Consider the following 16,175-nt stretch of genomic DNA (forward strand, 5'->3'; position numbering starts at 1 on the left):
TGGATTCCTTTCTCTTTTTTGTATGTATATCTATTATAGGTTTTTGGTTTGTGGTTACTATGAGTTTTGTATATAACACCCTACATATATAGCAGTATTTTAAGTTTGTTTCTTAAATTCAAGGACATTCTAAACTCACTACATTTTACTCCCACATACTCCATGTTTATGTATTTGATGTCATTTTTTTAATCTTTCATTTTGTGTATCCCTTAACTAAAGATAAAGTTGATTTTACTACTTTTGTCTTTTAATCCTCAGAGCAGCTTTATAAGTGATTGCTCTACTACTTTGTAAGGCCAGTTTAGTGGTGATGAACTTTTTTGTTCTGGGAAACTTTCTTTCTCCTTCAATTCTAAATGATAACCTTGTTTGGTATAGGGTGTTCTTGGTTGTAAGTTTTTTTTTTCCCTTTCAGCACTTTGACTATATCATGCTATTCCTTTCTGGACTGCAAAGTTTTTGCTGAAAAGTCAGCTGTTAATTTAATGGATGTCCCCTTGTATGTTAAGTAGTTTTTCTTTTTCTGTTCTTAAGATTCTTTAACTTTACACATTTTAATTATTATGTGTTTGGGTGTAGACTTCTTTGGGCTCATCTTGTTTGAGGCTATATGCTTCATGGACCTGGATGTGTTTCCTTCCTCAGGTTAGGGAAGTTTTCTGCTATTTCTTCAAATAAGTTTTCTGCCTTTTCTCTTTCTAGGACCCCAAAATGCATATGTTAGTACACTTGATGTTGTCTTAGAGGCCCCTTAACCTATCCTCAGTTTTTAAGTTCTGTTTTCTTTTGCTGTTCAGCTTGGATGATTTTCACTACTGTGTCTTCCAGATTTCTGATTAATTCTTCATCCTCTAATATGTTGATTCCCTTTACTGTATTTTTCATTTCAGTTATTCTTCAGTTTTGACAGGTGCCTTGGTATATTTTTTTATCTGTTGAAGTTCTGAGTTCATCTACTCTGAAGTCTGGTGACCATTACTTTGAACTCTTTATCTGGTAGGTTGCTTATCTCCATTTCATTTGGTTCTTTTTCTGAGGTTTTGTCTTGTTCTCTTGCTTAGAAAATATTTCTGTCTCTTCATTTTGTCTGACTTTCTGTGTTTGTGTATTAGGTAGGTCAGCTGCATCTGCTGGTGTTAAAGGTATTGTCCTTTTGTAGAAGGCATCCTGTGTGTCCCAGAAGTATAGTCCCTCTGGTCACTAGAACTAGGTGCTCTGGTGGTGTCCTTTGTGTGAAGTGCATGCACTCTACTGTTTAGTCTACAACTGCTGTGGGTGCACCAGTGGGTGAGGCTGGCCTGTAGTCTGATGGTTATAATGCCTGGCTCTCCATGCCATGGGCACACTAGTGAGTGGGCTGGCCCCTGATATGGCTGACTGATAGGACTGGTTGCTGTTGTGTGCTGGTCAGTATGGTTAGAACCCAGTGCGATTGGTTCCAACTGTTGTAGTTGTGCTGTTGGACAGGGCTAGCATCCTACACTAGGCTGAAGGACAGCTAGGAAATATTGCCCCCCAAAGCTTGTGTTCCTGGAGAAAGTTCCTACAGATTCCTGCCCCTTTGGCACATGCCCTAAAGTTAGTAAACAAAATCTCCTTCATGTATGGCCCAGGTGCTTTTCAAACTGCTGCCTCTGTGTTGGGTCTTAGAGTGAGTGAGATTGTGTGTGGGTCCTTTCAGAGCAGAGTCTCCATTTTCTATTACCCTCTAGCTCTCCTGGAGTCCTGCTGATTTTCACAGCCAGACAAGGAGGCTCATCTTCCTGGTGCCTATCTTCCAGGTGGGAGGGAGTGCCTGATGTGGTGCTTGAAACCCTAACTCCTCCGGAAGGAACCCTGTACCTGTGATATTCCTCCTGCTTGTGGGTTGCCTTCCTAGGAATTTGGTTCCCAGTAAGCCTGTTATCAGTGCCCCTTCTACTCTTCTCAATGTGGCTTTTTCTTAATATCTTTAGCTTTGGAATTGCTGTTCCAATAGTCTTCAGTTTGTTCTTAGGGAGTTCCTCTGTATGTAGCTGCAGGCTTGATGTGTCTGTGGGAGGAAATGAGCTCAGGTTTCTCCTACTCCTTCAGTTCCCCCTTGCCCAGGCATGTGCTTTCTTTTCTTAAATGGTTTTATTTTTGCAGACATTGATACGAGTATTTACTTAAAATAACAAATTCCTTTTATAGATTTTCTAATGTTATACCAATCTCGATGAGGAATTTCTTTTTAACTGTTAGATTCCATTCCATGGATGTATTTTCAGGAATGAGTGACCTTTTATCATATGTGTCTAATTTTGATACCAGGTTTTATTCACCTTTTAGAACTGGTCAGGGTATACTATTTTTTTTATTCTCTGGAAGATTTTATAGAATATTTTAATGATCTATATCTTGAAGCTTAGGTGATCCCACCTAGTGAACCATCTGTTTCATGGGGTTTTGTTTTGTTTTATGGGGTTTTTGGGGAAAAATTTTTAACTAATTTCTCCAGTGGTAATCAGACTATATTTTTTATCTTCTTGAATGTATTTAAAAAGCACTACTTACTAGATATTTCACTGTTATTAGTAAAATTTATTAGCTTAAATTTTCATAACATTTTTATTTTTTACTGAAATATAACTGACAATGTTACATTAGTTTCAGGTGTATAACATACTGATTAGACAATTCTATACATTACTCAATGCTCATCACAATAAGTGTAGTCACTGTCACCTTAAGATGTTATTACAATATTATTGACTGTATTCCCTATGCTGTGTACTTACCATCTCTGTGACTTATTTTATAACTGAGAGTTTGTACCTCTCGATCCCCCTTCATCTGTTTCACCCATCCCCTCATCTACCTCCCTTCTGGCAACTTCCAGTTTGTTCTCTGTACTGAAGAGTATTTTGTTTTTCAGATTCCACATATTAGTGAAATCCTATCATATTTCTCTTTCTCTGACTTATTTTACTTAGCATAATACACTCTAGGTTTATCCATATTGTTGCAAATGGCAAGATTTTATTTTTTATGGCCGAGTAATATTCCATTGTATATATACACCACAGCTTCTTTATCCACTCACCTTTCAACAGATACAAGTTGCTTCCATATCTTGGCTATTTTGTAAATAATGCTGCAGTAAACATAAGGGTATGTATATCTTTTTGGATTAGTGTTTTTGTTTTCTTTGGGTAAATACCCAGTAATGGAAATCACTAGGTCATGCGGTATTTCTATTAATTTTTGGAGCACCCTCCATATTGTTTTCCACAGTGGTTGTACCAGTTTACCTTTCCACTAACAGTGCATGAATGTTCCCTTTTCTTCACATTCTTGCTAACTCCTATTATTTCTTGTATTTTTGATACCAGCCATTTTGACTGAGGTGTGAGGTGATACTTCATTATGGTTTTGATTTGCATTTCTCTGACGATTAGTGATGTTGAGCATATTTTCATGTGTCTGTTGGCCATCTGTACGTCTTCTTTGGAAAAATGTCTATTCAGGTCCTCTGCCCATTTTTTAATTGGATTGTTTTTTGAGTTAAGTTCTTTATATATTTTTGATGTTAATTCCTGTTGGATATATCATTTGCAAATATTCTTATTCAGTAGGTTGCCTTTTCATTTTACTAATGGAGTCCTTTGCTGTGCAAAAGCTTTTTATTTTGGTGTAATCCCAATAGTTACTTTTGCTTTTGTTTCCCATGCCTCAGGAGACATGTCCATAAACATGTTGCTAAGGCTGATATCTAAGAGATTATTGCCTGTGTTTTCATTTAGGAGTTTTATGGTTTCAAATCTCACATTTAGGTCCTTAATCCATTTTGAACTTATTTTTGTGTATGATGTAAGGACGTGGTCAGTTTCATTCTTTTGCATGTAGCTTTCCAGTTTTTTTTTTTTCAGATTTTATTTATTTATTCATGAGAGACACAGAGAGAGTGAGAAGCAGGCTACCAAGGAGCAGGGAGCCCAATGTGGGACTCGATCCCTGAGCCGAAGGCAGACGCTTAACCATCTGAGCCACCCAGGCACCCTAGCTTTCCAGTTTTCTTAGCACCGTTACTGAAGAGACTATCTTTTTTTTTTTTTTTAATTTTTTTTATTGTTATGTTAATCCCCATACATTACATCATTAGTTTTAGATATAGTGTTCCATGATTCATTGTTTGTGCATAACACCCAGTGCTCCATGCAGAACGTGCCCTCCTCAATACCCATCACCAGGCTAACCCATCCTCCCACCCCCCTCCCCTCTAGAACCCTCAGTTTGTTTTTCAGAGTCCATCGTCTCTCATGGTTCTTCTCCCCCTCCGATTTCCCCCCCTTCATTCTTCCCCTCCTGCTACATTCTTCTTCTTCTTTTTTTCTTTCTTAACATATATTGCATTATTTGTTTCAGAGGTACAGATCTGAGATTCAACAGTCTTGCACAATTCACAGCGCTTACCAGAACACATACCCTCCCCAGTGTCCATCACCCAGTCACCCCATCCCTCCCACCCCACCCCCCACTCCAGCAACCCTCAGTTTGTTTCCTGAGATTAAGAATTCCTCATATCAGTGAGGTCATATGATACATGTCTTTCTCTGTTTGACTTATTTCGCTCAGCATAATACCCTCCAATTCCATCCACGTCGTTGCAAATGGCAAGATCTCATTCCTTTTGATGGCTGCATAATATTCCATTGTATATATATACCACATCTTCTTTATCCATTCATCTGTTGATGGACATCTTGGCTCTTTCCACAGTTTGGCTATTGTGGACATTGCTGCTATAAACATCGGGGTGCACATAGCCTTTCGGGTCCCTACTTTTGTATCTTTGGGGTAAATACCCAGTAGTGCAATTGCTGGATCATATGGTAGCTCTATTTTCAACTTTTTGAGGAACCTCCATACTGTTTTCCAGAGTGGCTGCACCAGCTTGCATTCCCACCAACAGTGTAGGAGGGTTCCCCTTTCTCCGCATCCCCGCCAACATCTGTCATTTCCTGACTTGTTAATTTTAGCCATTCTGACTGGTGTGAGGTGGTATCTCATTGAGGTTTTGATTTGGATTTCCCTGATGCCGAGCGATATTGAACTTTTTCATGTGTCTGTTGGCCATTTGGATGTCTTCTTTGGAAAACTGAAGAGACTATCTTTTCTCCATTTCATATTCTTGCCTCCTCATAGATTGCCCATAAGAGTGTGGGTTTATTTCTGGGCTCTATCCTATTCTGTTGATCTGTGTGTGTGTGTGTGTGTGTGTGTGTGTGTGTGTGTGTGTACTTGCCAGTGCCATACTCTTTTGATTACCGTAGTTTTGTAATATAGTTTGAAATCTGGGATTATGAAACCTCCAGCTTTGTTCTTCCTTCCCTGAAAGCATTTTTTTTTAAGGGAGAGAGAGAGGGGGAGGGACAGATGGAGAGAGAAAATCTTAGGCAGGCTCCATGCCCAGAGCGGAGCCCAATATGAGGCTTGATTTCACAACCCTGAGATCATGAGCTGAGCCAAAATCAAAGTTGGGCTCTTAACCAACTGAGCCACCTAGATGCCCCGTATCTCTGGTCTTTTTGATGACAGTTATTCTAACTGGTGTGGAGTGTGGTTTTGATTTGCATTTCCTTGATGATTAGTGATATTGAGCATTTTTTCATATATTTGTTGACAATTTGTATGTCTTTTGAGATTTGATCCTTAATAATATTGACATGTCTGTTAATAATATGTAATGCTTATGAATAATTTAACTTTTTGAAGTTGGATGCTTAACTCACTGAAGCACTCAGGCACCCCTGAAATCATTCGTTAGGGTAATGATAATAATAGCTGACCTATCTGGAGTGCTTACTGTGTATCTTACACTATTGTAAGGTTTTATGTGATTTAACTCATTTAATCTTCACAGCAAACCTATGAAGTAAGAACAACTTTCAGTTTCATAGATAAGAATAAATAATTTGCCTAAGGCTGCACAACTCATATTAACACAAGTATTAGTATTTTATTTTCTCTTCTAAAATAGGTGGAAAAATTACTAGGTATCTTGCTATATGTTATCTTCTGTAGATATCATTGTCCCAGTCTCTGAGCCCTTTTTGCAAAGTATGTTGAAAATGATTTTCATTCTTTAAAATGGCTAGATTGGGTGATTGTGCAGTTTCTTGAACTTCCAAACACAGGGAACCTGTATCAGATTTGGGCCCATCCTACTTTATTGTGTCTCTGACTGACCACTTTTATAGAACCCAATATCAGCTTGAATGAATTTAGGCACAAACCATCAATTAGCTACCTGGTGCCATGTTATATATTCACTTTGATTTGTTGTTGTTCTTGTCTGTTTATGGGCATATTTGAGTTGGGTCTTTAATCATATACAATACATACTTCCATAACTCTGTTATGTGATTAAAACATTTAGCTTGGAATATAGTCCCTTAAAGCATGAAACAAAACTTGGGTGATAATAGAGTTAATATTTTGTTTGAAATATCTACATAGTCCTGAAAATGAATAGATGGAAATTGAGCCATTTTTAACAGATTGAAAATACTAAAGGTGACACGGGAATAGCAAGATATTCAATAAAAATGTGTTTAGTTTTAACTTCTACTAAAGGAGAAATATAAAATTGACTAAAATTGACTAAGTGCACATACAAGTAGAAAGTCATACTTTAGGAAAACAATAATTCTCTCATTCTTGGGATAGCACACTGTTAAATAATATTTTTTTCCTTGCTCATTTTTGGCCTTGATTCTAAGAAAATGCTTTTGGGGGGGACCTTTGCCCAAGCCATCCCTTTGGCTGTGCGTTCAGAAAGAGAGCAAATACTTTTTGTTTTGTTTATTAAAATTAAAAAAGTATTGGTGATTGAACTTGTTAGTCTGAACTTTTCCAGCATTTTTAGATCCTCAGTTCAAAGTTTTTTAAAGCACAACAAAAACATTCTCATTGTTAGGAAATTTACCTTAATGCTAGGAAAATGTCCATGCTTTTAAGTTTTATGAATGAAAGAATACAGAGGAGTATAGAGCTAAAGCACAATAGTTGATACAGGTCTACTCTATATTAAGAAATTTCTAAATGCAAAAACTTTCCAGTAAGCAACTGGCTATATATGAAAAATGCTTTTTAATGAAAGGAATTGTCCTAGGAGAGCAGATAATTTACAAGAAAATACTGAAGGAAAATAGTAGCAGAAACTATGCTATTAAGGTAAATAAATGCCAACTGAGTTGATGGACTATGGATTGTTGTAAGGAACATTTATTTTCAATTTCTTATTCTAGATTATTTTAAAGACTCTACCAGCTGTAATTTTTGTCTTTGCTGTCCAGTCCGTTCATACTGTATCTTTCAGCAGCATATTGGCATTGCATGATATTCTTTATATTAAAGAGTGAATAGATCTTAAGAGGATACATTTTCTAAAATATTTTCAAAATTATTGGATGCCTTAAATAAGTGAATCATTTTATTTAACATATATCAGATGCCAGGTGCTATTCTATGCACTTAACATATAATCACTCATTTAATTATAAGTACATAATTGTATACTGCCTCAAAACTTTAAATATTAAAGCAAATTCATTAATCTATAGTGTTCTGTGCTATTTTCTATATTCTGTTACCAATTTAAACATTCATTGCCTTTTCTAGTATCCACACTAATGTTGCCTAAAATTTCATCCTTCCTGTAACAAATACTTTTTTCCTCTTCCTTTTTTTAAACAATTATTCACCCCATATTTTGGGTTATTTTCTCCAGTAAAAGAATCCAGGAATTGGTAAAAAGATTTCAACTGCAGATAAATCATTCTGTTCTTTTTTCCTTCACCTTACCTTATAAAATATTTGTGATATTAACAGCCAACTCTGCATCCCTTTCTAAGTAGTAGTAATGGCAATAGTAAATGCTTTAACATTTAGTTCTTTATAGATGTGGTACCTATATACAATGGAATATTACTCAGCCATCAGAAAGGATGAATGCCCACCATTTGCATCGACATGGATGGAACTGGAGGGGATTATGCTAAGTGAAATAAGTCAAGCAGAGAAAGACAATTATCATATGGTTTCACTCATATGGGGAACATAAGGAATAGCACAGAAGACCATAGGGAAAGGGAGGGAAAACTGAATGGGAAGAAATCAGAGAGGGAGACAAACCATGAGAGACTATGGGCTCTGGGAAACAAAAGGGGTTTCAGAAGGGAGGGGTGTGGGGGGATGGGGTAGCCGGGTGATGGGTATTAAGGTGGGTAAGTGTTGTGATGAGCATTGGGTGTTATACGCAACTAATGAACCGTTGAACACTACATCAAAACTAATGATGTACTATATAGTAGCTAACGAATGTAATAAAAAAATAATTAGTTCTTTATGATTTGATGTTTCCCATTTTGAAATACAAACATGAAATTTTTCAGGTTTAGCAGAATTAGGTACCCTGTGTGATCCTTTACGGAGCTGCTCTATTAGTGAAGAAAATGGACTCAGTGCTGCCTTTACCATAGCCCATGAGCTTGGGCATGTGTAAGTACCTTCTGCTACCTCAGTAATGTGCTTTCTATTAATCATTGCACAGAATGCCTAAAATTCCATCTTCAATTGAGTAATTAGCAGCTTTATGTCTTTAAAAATATTGTTAGTGTAATTTTCATCCCTGAAATGCTAACTCTGGCTCTTTTGTGATCTATGTTAGGTCAGACAGGCTGCACAGATCAACAGACTAAGCAAAGAACTAGAACTTGGGAATTCTTTTATTTCATTTACTGTATTGGATTACATGACAAGCACTTCTGGCCTCTATCCCTTGTTATCCCATACATGACCAGGTACTGTCCTCTTCCATCTTATGGGAGGGCCTGCAGGGGCTTCTGGTTCTGGGGAACTCCCGATAATATTTGTAATACCAACTCGTTGCTCTTATAGCTCAGAGCCCCAGCAGAGAATGTGGCATGTGGGAATTTCTTAATCATTAAAAGATTTTTTTAAAGTTATTTCTCCAGCTTCATAGTTGTTGTTGTTCTTTGGTTTTGGTTTTGTTTTTTTTTTTTTTTTTTTTTGTAAAAATGAGGGGTTCTATCTGTTCCTGCATTATTAAAAAATTCTACTGGGGTTCTATGCTCTAAGAATGGAGGCCATGATTCCCTGTGATAGCCTCGGAGCTCCCATGGAAAGTCAGAAACCCCTACAAACTCATCCTCTGAAAGGGATTCCATATGTGTACCCCCAGCACTCCTGGGATTTCTTGTTTATATGCTAATAAGGAATCGAGGCTAGAGTTGCCTCTCTTAGTTTGACTACATTTTCTTTTCCTGGTCATGCCTTACATCATTAGAGTATTCAACAGGAATAATTTCAAGTGGAAATCATTTTTATTAAACTAGTGCGTCTTCAGTTCCCTTTTAGCACGATTATGTTTCATGATTGTCAGCAAGGTGCACACGCAAATTGTTGAAGTGGGTGAGGCTCAGGAGCTTACCTGGGGGCTGTCGCTGTCTAGCAGCAACATCTGGGAAGCACTACTAGCTGGTTTCCAAGGCTACTAACTAATGGAAAACTGTTCTTGCAGAGACTAGCATCTTAGCCATTTATTTTCTTCCTGAAAAACTCTTTAGGTGTCTTTAGAATATGGGTAAGTAGTTTAATTAAAGGACTGATTTTTAAGTACAAATCTCAGCAGGCAAAGAGCTGAGCTAGGTGGTTTCAGTGTTCCTTCTAAATGTAAGTTCATACTTAGGTCCTCAAAAGAATGCATAGGCTCTGTTGCTGGCCAGCTGATTATTTAATATCCTGCTCTTAGGAAGATTTGATTTAGGAACATTTTTGTTATTCCAGTTCAATCAATAATCACTTACTGAGTATAGACCAGAAACAGTACTGAGGCTGTTTCATATAAAACGGATGGATACTATAGAATGATAAGGAATTAGGGATTAAAGAAGTTTTGATACTGTAGTAATAGTGATCTGCAAACTAGTGTGGTATCACTTTTATGTAATCTACCTACACACATCTCTTAGGATATGCATGCTGAAACCTGCAAGTGTTTATGTGAATGCTGTATCCATATCGTGGTGAGGTGAGCCAGAGTCCACATATTTTGATTGTTTGGACTCACATACCAAATCAGCAGACTGTGCTACCAATCAAAGTTATAATCTGCTGTTTCTCAGATCATGTGCTTCTGAACATGAAGATAACCTTGGTTTTATAATGCTTTATGGGAGAGATCAAGAGTATAAATTTTGATGTGATTGGATTTATCTGTATTTTACCTTATAAGGGTAAGAGATCTGTTATTAATGTTGTATTCATATTTTCATATTCTTTTTTTAAGTGTTTGTTTTTATTTTTAGATTTAATGTTCCACATGATGATAGTTTTAAATGTAAGGAAACTGGAATTAAACATCAATATCATGTAATGGCTCCAACTTTAAATTACCACACAAGTCCTTGGACATGGTCAAAATGTAGTCAGAAATATATCACTGAATTCCTAGAGTAAGTCTGAAATTATGTTACTTTATTTAAATAATGAAACCTTTATTAGACTATAGAACTTGAAATTTATATGTTCTTTTAAAGTGGTTCAATTTCTGTTTAGTTTTTCTGTTTAAATTTACGTGTACTTTGTACAAATGTGTTTTTTAAAAAAGGAAAGAGCTGTATATACATATTTCACTCCTAAAATATTTTAGGAGGGGGACAGGTCAGACCTAGCTATCTTTTTTTTTTTTTTTTAACAGTTTAGGTGCTCTATTAGGATCACCCCTTTTCGAGGGGAGCCCTACTGAGATTCACAGCTTCCTTGTGTATGTTTGCATTTTTTCAGAAGCTACTGGGTAGTATTTTGAGAGGAGTTTGAGTAGCTCATGTTTGAGGTGTCTTTGAAGGACAGACGATAGCTGAAGTCAAACTATGCACATTCCAAATAGCTCTGTACAGCCAGAGAGATGTGGAGTCTATGTGTTTACATATTCTTTTGGAGGATTTTCCTAGGTCTGAAGAAAGGAAACAGATCCAGATTTTTCTTGCCTCGTCTCTCCATCTCCCACCAGGTTTCTTTACTTCCCACTTTTATTCAAATGGTATTTCTATCCTAGTTACTGAAAGTTGCCAAAAGGCAAGGCCAAGCTCTTTCCAGGGAATTTTTTTTTGTATAAATATGATATTCATTTCTTCTACATATTATAATCCCCGATCTATGCAGTTTCTGTTTACCTCTACTTATGAGAACTGTGGGAATGAATGTAACCATGCTTTGGAATATATGTTCATAAATACATCTCCAAATTATCAGTGATTATTTATCCTTGTATGGGGAGTTAATTTAAAAGTATAATACCCGGGGGCACCTGGGTGGCTCAGTCGTTAAGCGTCTGCCTTCAGCTCGGGTCATGATCCCAGGGTCCTGGGATTGAGTCCCACATCTGGCTCCCTGCTCGGCGAGAGGCCTGCTTCTCCCTCTCCCTCTCCCACTCCCCCTGCTTGTGTTCCTGCTCTCGCTCTCTCTCTGTCAAATAAATAAAAATCTTTAAAAGAATAAGCAAAAGCATAATACATGGTTGCTGATCTATACGTGCTTCCATATAGCTTTGTTCAACGGCTAATTGAGTTATTGATTAACAGTACCAATGGATGTGCTTATTTTTGAAAGGGGTTAATGGGATTCTCTACAATGGGAATTTTAAAATATATATATATTTTTTAATTTATATGTTCATTTTTAGACAAAATTTAATGTCTTTGTAGCCAGTAAAAATTTCTAAATTTTTAAATTATGGCAATGAAACAAATTGTTTCTACCTTTTTGGAACAAATTGTTTTTAACCCAATTGGAATGGTTGAGCATTTTCAGTTTCCTAGACACTAGATACTGCATTACAAACTAGGAGTAATGAACACACATTTCCCCTGCTATTTACCACTTTTCTAAGTCCTTTATACATATACTCTAATAGAAACTGTTAAGGTGAATAGTGTCACTGTTAATACAGATGAGAAAAACTCAGTCTCAGGGAAGTTAATTTGTCCAGAGCCGTGCATCCTGGGAAGTGGTAGAACCAAAACGCAAACTCTACCTTTTTAAAGTGGAGACAACATGACACTTACTGAAATTCCTTTGTTTTGTTGTTTAGAACTATTAATGTACTTTCTCAAATGATTTGAAAACTTTTAACATCTTGACAATTTGGGCATTAAATATAAGGCATTACTATTGGGCAACAAAATAGATCAAAAGTGTAGAGTGGTTATATGAATAGGTTTCATAAATTCTGATGAATTTGTCCTTGTTCTTTTTAAAAATTGTATCTTCAAAGCAGTTGTGGGGCTCAAATGAGAACAAACACCTTAAAAGTCCTTTGTGAATTGTGAGGTTTTCTTCCTGACTTTGATATGAATTGGTTTTTAAATTATGAAAAAATACTGATACTCTTTTTGAAAGTGTAGAACACAGTAAATGTGACAAAGAATCTTATACATCCATATATAGTCACAATATTTTTGGTCATTGGTACAGTACTGGTCATGGGGAATGCCTTCTTGACAAACCAAATGGGAGAATGTATGATCTGTCTTCACAACTTCCTGGATTAATGTATGATGTAAACAAGCAATGTGAACTTATGTTTGGTCCTGGATCACAAGTATGTCCCTACTTGGTAAGAAAAATTCTGTCCTTTTTTTTTTTTTTTTTTTTGAAAACTACAAAGTTATAGTTAGAATATATTTCAAAAATGTACATTTATTCTCTTGAACAGAAGGTGAACTAAATGTATCTTAGAAGTTTGTAAGTCTGAGAAATTTGCTGTTTGCCAGAAAGGGGTTAAAAAGGAAACTAAAATTGAGTACTTATTATATGCCATGTACTGTGTTAAGTACTTAAAAATTATCTTCATTAACCCTCACAAAATCCTATGTGAAGTATTCCCATTTAAAAAATAGACACTGAGAGGTTATTGAAAATTAGAAGCATTCAAATATTTACATTCAAATACTATTTTTTGGGGTAGGGGAGAAAATTTAAGTGTCTTGATAATGAGTTATATTAAAGGCTCAGGGAACTTAATAGACTACATTTTAATTAACATAGATTTGAATCCATAGAAACGGAATTTAGGGCCTGTTGTTTAGTTATCACTAAACTCTTATTTTACAACTTAAAGGATTTTTCATAGGTCAGATATACTCCTAGGTCATGACGATCATTGGACCAGGAATGCAGCCTCATTCACTCATTGAAATATGTATCCCCAGTGTTCAGGATCTGCCACAAACTAGGTGTCACAAACTAAATGCTCGTTGAATGAATGAATGAATGAATGAATGATAGTAACAAAACAGTAAGTGCAGAGATAGGCAAAGCATATTCCGCATAGTAGTATTGTTTTTAAAATCTTAAACTTATAATAAAAAATGTTACTAAGCTTTTAAATATCCACTATGGAGGAGGGAAGATTTAACTTAAAAAAAATTTTTTTTAAAGATACATTTCTTTTTTACCTGACTTACACACTAAATAAACTTTGGATTTAAATTCAGAAAAAGAAGAGAATTATCTTGGGTATAGCTCCCGTGAACCTCTGTGGATTTTGTTTCTTGTGAAAACTTGAGAACCCTTTGTTCAAAAGTTGAAAGTATGCATTATATTCACAAAGTAGGAAACCAGTACATTATACAGTATTTCTATGCACATTATTCATACATTCTATCATCTTATCAAAAGAGGCTTTTGGAAACTCATTATGAATAACATTTTAACAACAAAAAGTTCTTTAGAAGAATGTCTTGCGAAGAGAAAAATGTCTCCCATAATTGTGAATATTTCCACCCTAATTTCTCTCTCCCATTGTTCAATGTATGATGAAAATCTAAAAGGTCTTAGAAAGTAAACATTGCCATTTTGTGTGTGTAGAGGTAAATCGATGACTAGAACTTAAAGATTCTTTTGCTGATTATTTCTAGCTCTGACCATGAAACCATGAAACCTGTAATTTCAATGTATAAACAAATGCCTTGCACTAAATCGATCCGGTGGTTGTCATGTTCTTTTACTCTTGCCTGCTTTTTGTTTCCCTGCAGAAGCAATGCAGACGTCTCTGGTGCACGAGCGCAGAAGGAGTGCACAAGGGCTGTCGCACTCAGCACATGCCCCTGGCAGATGGGACAAACTGTGGTCCTGGGATGGTAGGTTTTCTCGAAGGGTGAGTCTTGTATCAAGAGATTATCCAAGGATGTGATTGCTCTGCATTTCGACGCTCTTCATTGTTCGTCAACTCTTGCTGTGCTAGTGAATCAATGTTGCCATGTTGGTTCGATGTAGTACACAGTCAAGCGAATTGAATTTTTAATTTCACCCTTTTTTTTTTTTTTCAAGATCTAGCAGATGAATGTTAAAGTTACAGTTATATAGGTAACTACATGGATAGTTATCTAAGTATATTATAGACTTGTTAAGAGTGAGTATAGACATAAAGGTCCTAATATTTCAGCAATTTCCCCAAATTCAAGGATGTTACCATTGTATACATTTTTTCCCATAAAATTCAGTTAAGTATAATTGAAAGTTTTAAGTGGCTTCTTCAGATATTTATTGGTTGTAAATGTCTTAAAATATATCCCTTAAAATTGCCAAAACATTTTTACCAACACTTTTACCATTCTAACATCAGCGTGAACTAATCTAAATTTGCAAACATGATGCTGAGTGATAGGGATCGGCGTGATAAATATGTAAGGATGAAGTCAGGTTGTACTTGGTGCTTCAGGATGAAGGCAACTTCCTTTGGCCTTCGTAGCCAGTGTTGTCTGCACTGAATAAGTTTTAGTCTGTTCCACGCCTTTTCTGAGCTACCTCAGAAAAAATGGAGAACTTGCTTGGTGATGGGTTAGCGAGTACTGCCTCTTTTGTTAACTCCACAAGTAGAAACTTGAGATGGGTTCACTAGCTGACCTTGTGCTTTACCAGCTGTTGCTTTTTGAAGTGTTTTGTACTTACTACCCTTGTCTCTGATGCCTTCCATCAAAAGGCATGTGTTTTCCATGAATATAGCTTGCATCACAAATGAATTGAATATTTAAGTTGTATCTGGGACTTCAGCAATTTTTGCAGAAGCTGAAGTACTCTGAAATGGTTGAGCACCCAAATTATTTTAGGGCCAAAATTCTAGTGGACTTCTTCAGTTCATAGTTTGGAACTAGAACTGAATTTTAAAGTTTGATCTTTAATATGTGTATCATTTTAAACTCTCGCAGGCAATGTATGAAAGTTCCAGTTGCTCAGTATTTCTTGCCAATTTTTGATACAGTTAATCTTTTAACAGAATAATAGCCATTTTCGGTGCAAAATGGAATATCATTGTGGTTTTAGTTTGTATTCCTGATTATTGTCAGTCTTGAGCATCTTTTCATTTGCTCACTAGCCATTTGAATAATTCCCCAATGAGGTGGTTTGAAGGGCTTGGATTTGTTGGAATTCAAGGTAAATGTGCTCAGATACTGGGACCTACTTTAAAGCCTGTGTAGTTTAAAAGCAGAAATGGCATTTGGGGTAAAAACATCTGGATCATGATAGATATAAACTCCTTATTTTTTATTAATTGAAAATAGTGAGCTCCTATGCATTAGCCATTTTCAATATTCGAGGGGCCTTTTATTCAAGAGAAATTTTAAATAAATGTCCTATATTTTGCCTTAACACTCTCTTTTAAATACTTAAAAGTGGTTGTAAATCCATTTGCATGAAAATATGGTGGAACTCACCTGACAATGACTTAATTTAGTACATGGTGAACAATGTCATATTCTATTTTTTTCATTCTTGGATTTATCAGAAATAGTGCTCAAGGATTATTTAAAATGTTTCTGCAGATGCCCCCCAAATTTACATGCACATAGTACATTCTATTCTGAGATTTTCTAATATGGCTTTCTCATTTTGAATGATTTGTTCTAATGGAGGGCACAAAGTATTTTTTCTGCTAATAAGCTTGGTTATAGGATTCATTTTTTCGACAAAGATTTATCAAGGGCCCACTATATGTCAGGCACTATTCTAGGTGATTAGGATACACCAGTGAACAAAAGAAAAAAGATCCCTGACCTCATGGAGCTTACATTCTAGGGGGAGACTACAATATTACAAATAATATAATGCTACCATAAAGTTGATAA

The 16,175-nt window shown here is 36.0% G+C and overlaps 1 protein-coding gene across 6 annotated transcripts in view; it reads left to right on the forward strand.

Annotated features, from left to right (window-relative positions):
- The window catches only part of ADAMTS20 (ADAM metallopeptidase with thrombospondin type 1 motif 20), a 167,365-nt gene that overhangs the window by 47,380 nt on the left and 103,810 nt on the right, over positions 1 to 16,175 (forward strand). For 5 of the 6 annotated variants that reach the window (XM_032421117.1, XM_032421115.1, XM_032421120.1 and 2 more), the window contains exons 8-11: positions 8,421 to 8,526; positions 10,356 to 10,502; positions 12,523 to 12,664; positions 14,085 to 14,189. In XM_032421117.1, coding sequence (XP_032277008.1) covers positions 8,421 to 8,526; positions 10,356 to 10,502; positions 12,523 to 12,664; positions 14,085 to 14,189 — 500 coding nt within the window. Of the gene's footprint in view, positions 1 to 8,420; positions 8,527 to 8,695; positions 8,829 to 10,355; positions 10,503 to 12,522; positions 12,665 to 14,084; positions 14,190 to 16,175 lie in introns of those variants that run through there. The other variant, XM_032421121.1, reaches the window with a different exon arrangement.

This window comes from Phoca vitulina, unplaced genomic scaffold, assembly GCF_004348235.1.
Source record: "Phoca vitulina isolate PV1807 unplaced genomic scaffold, GSC_HSeal_1.0 scaffold23, whole genome shotgun sequence".
Lineage (NCBI taxonomy): Eukaryota > Metazoa > Chordata > Mammalia > Carnivora > Phocidae > Phoca > Phoca vitulina.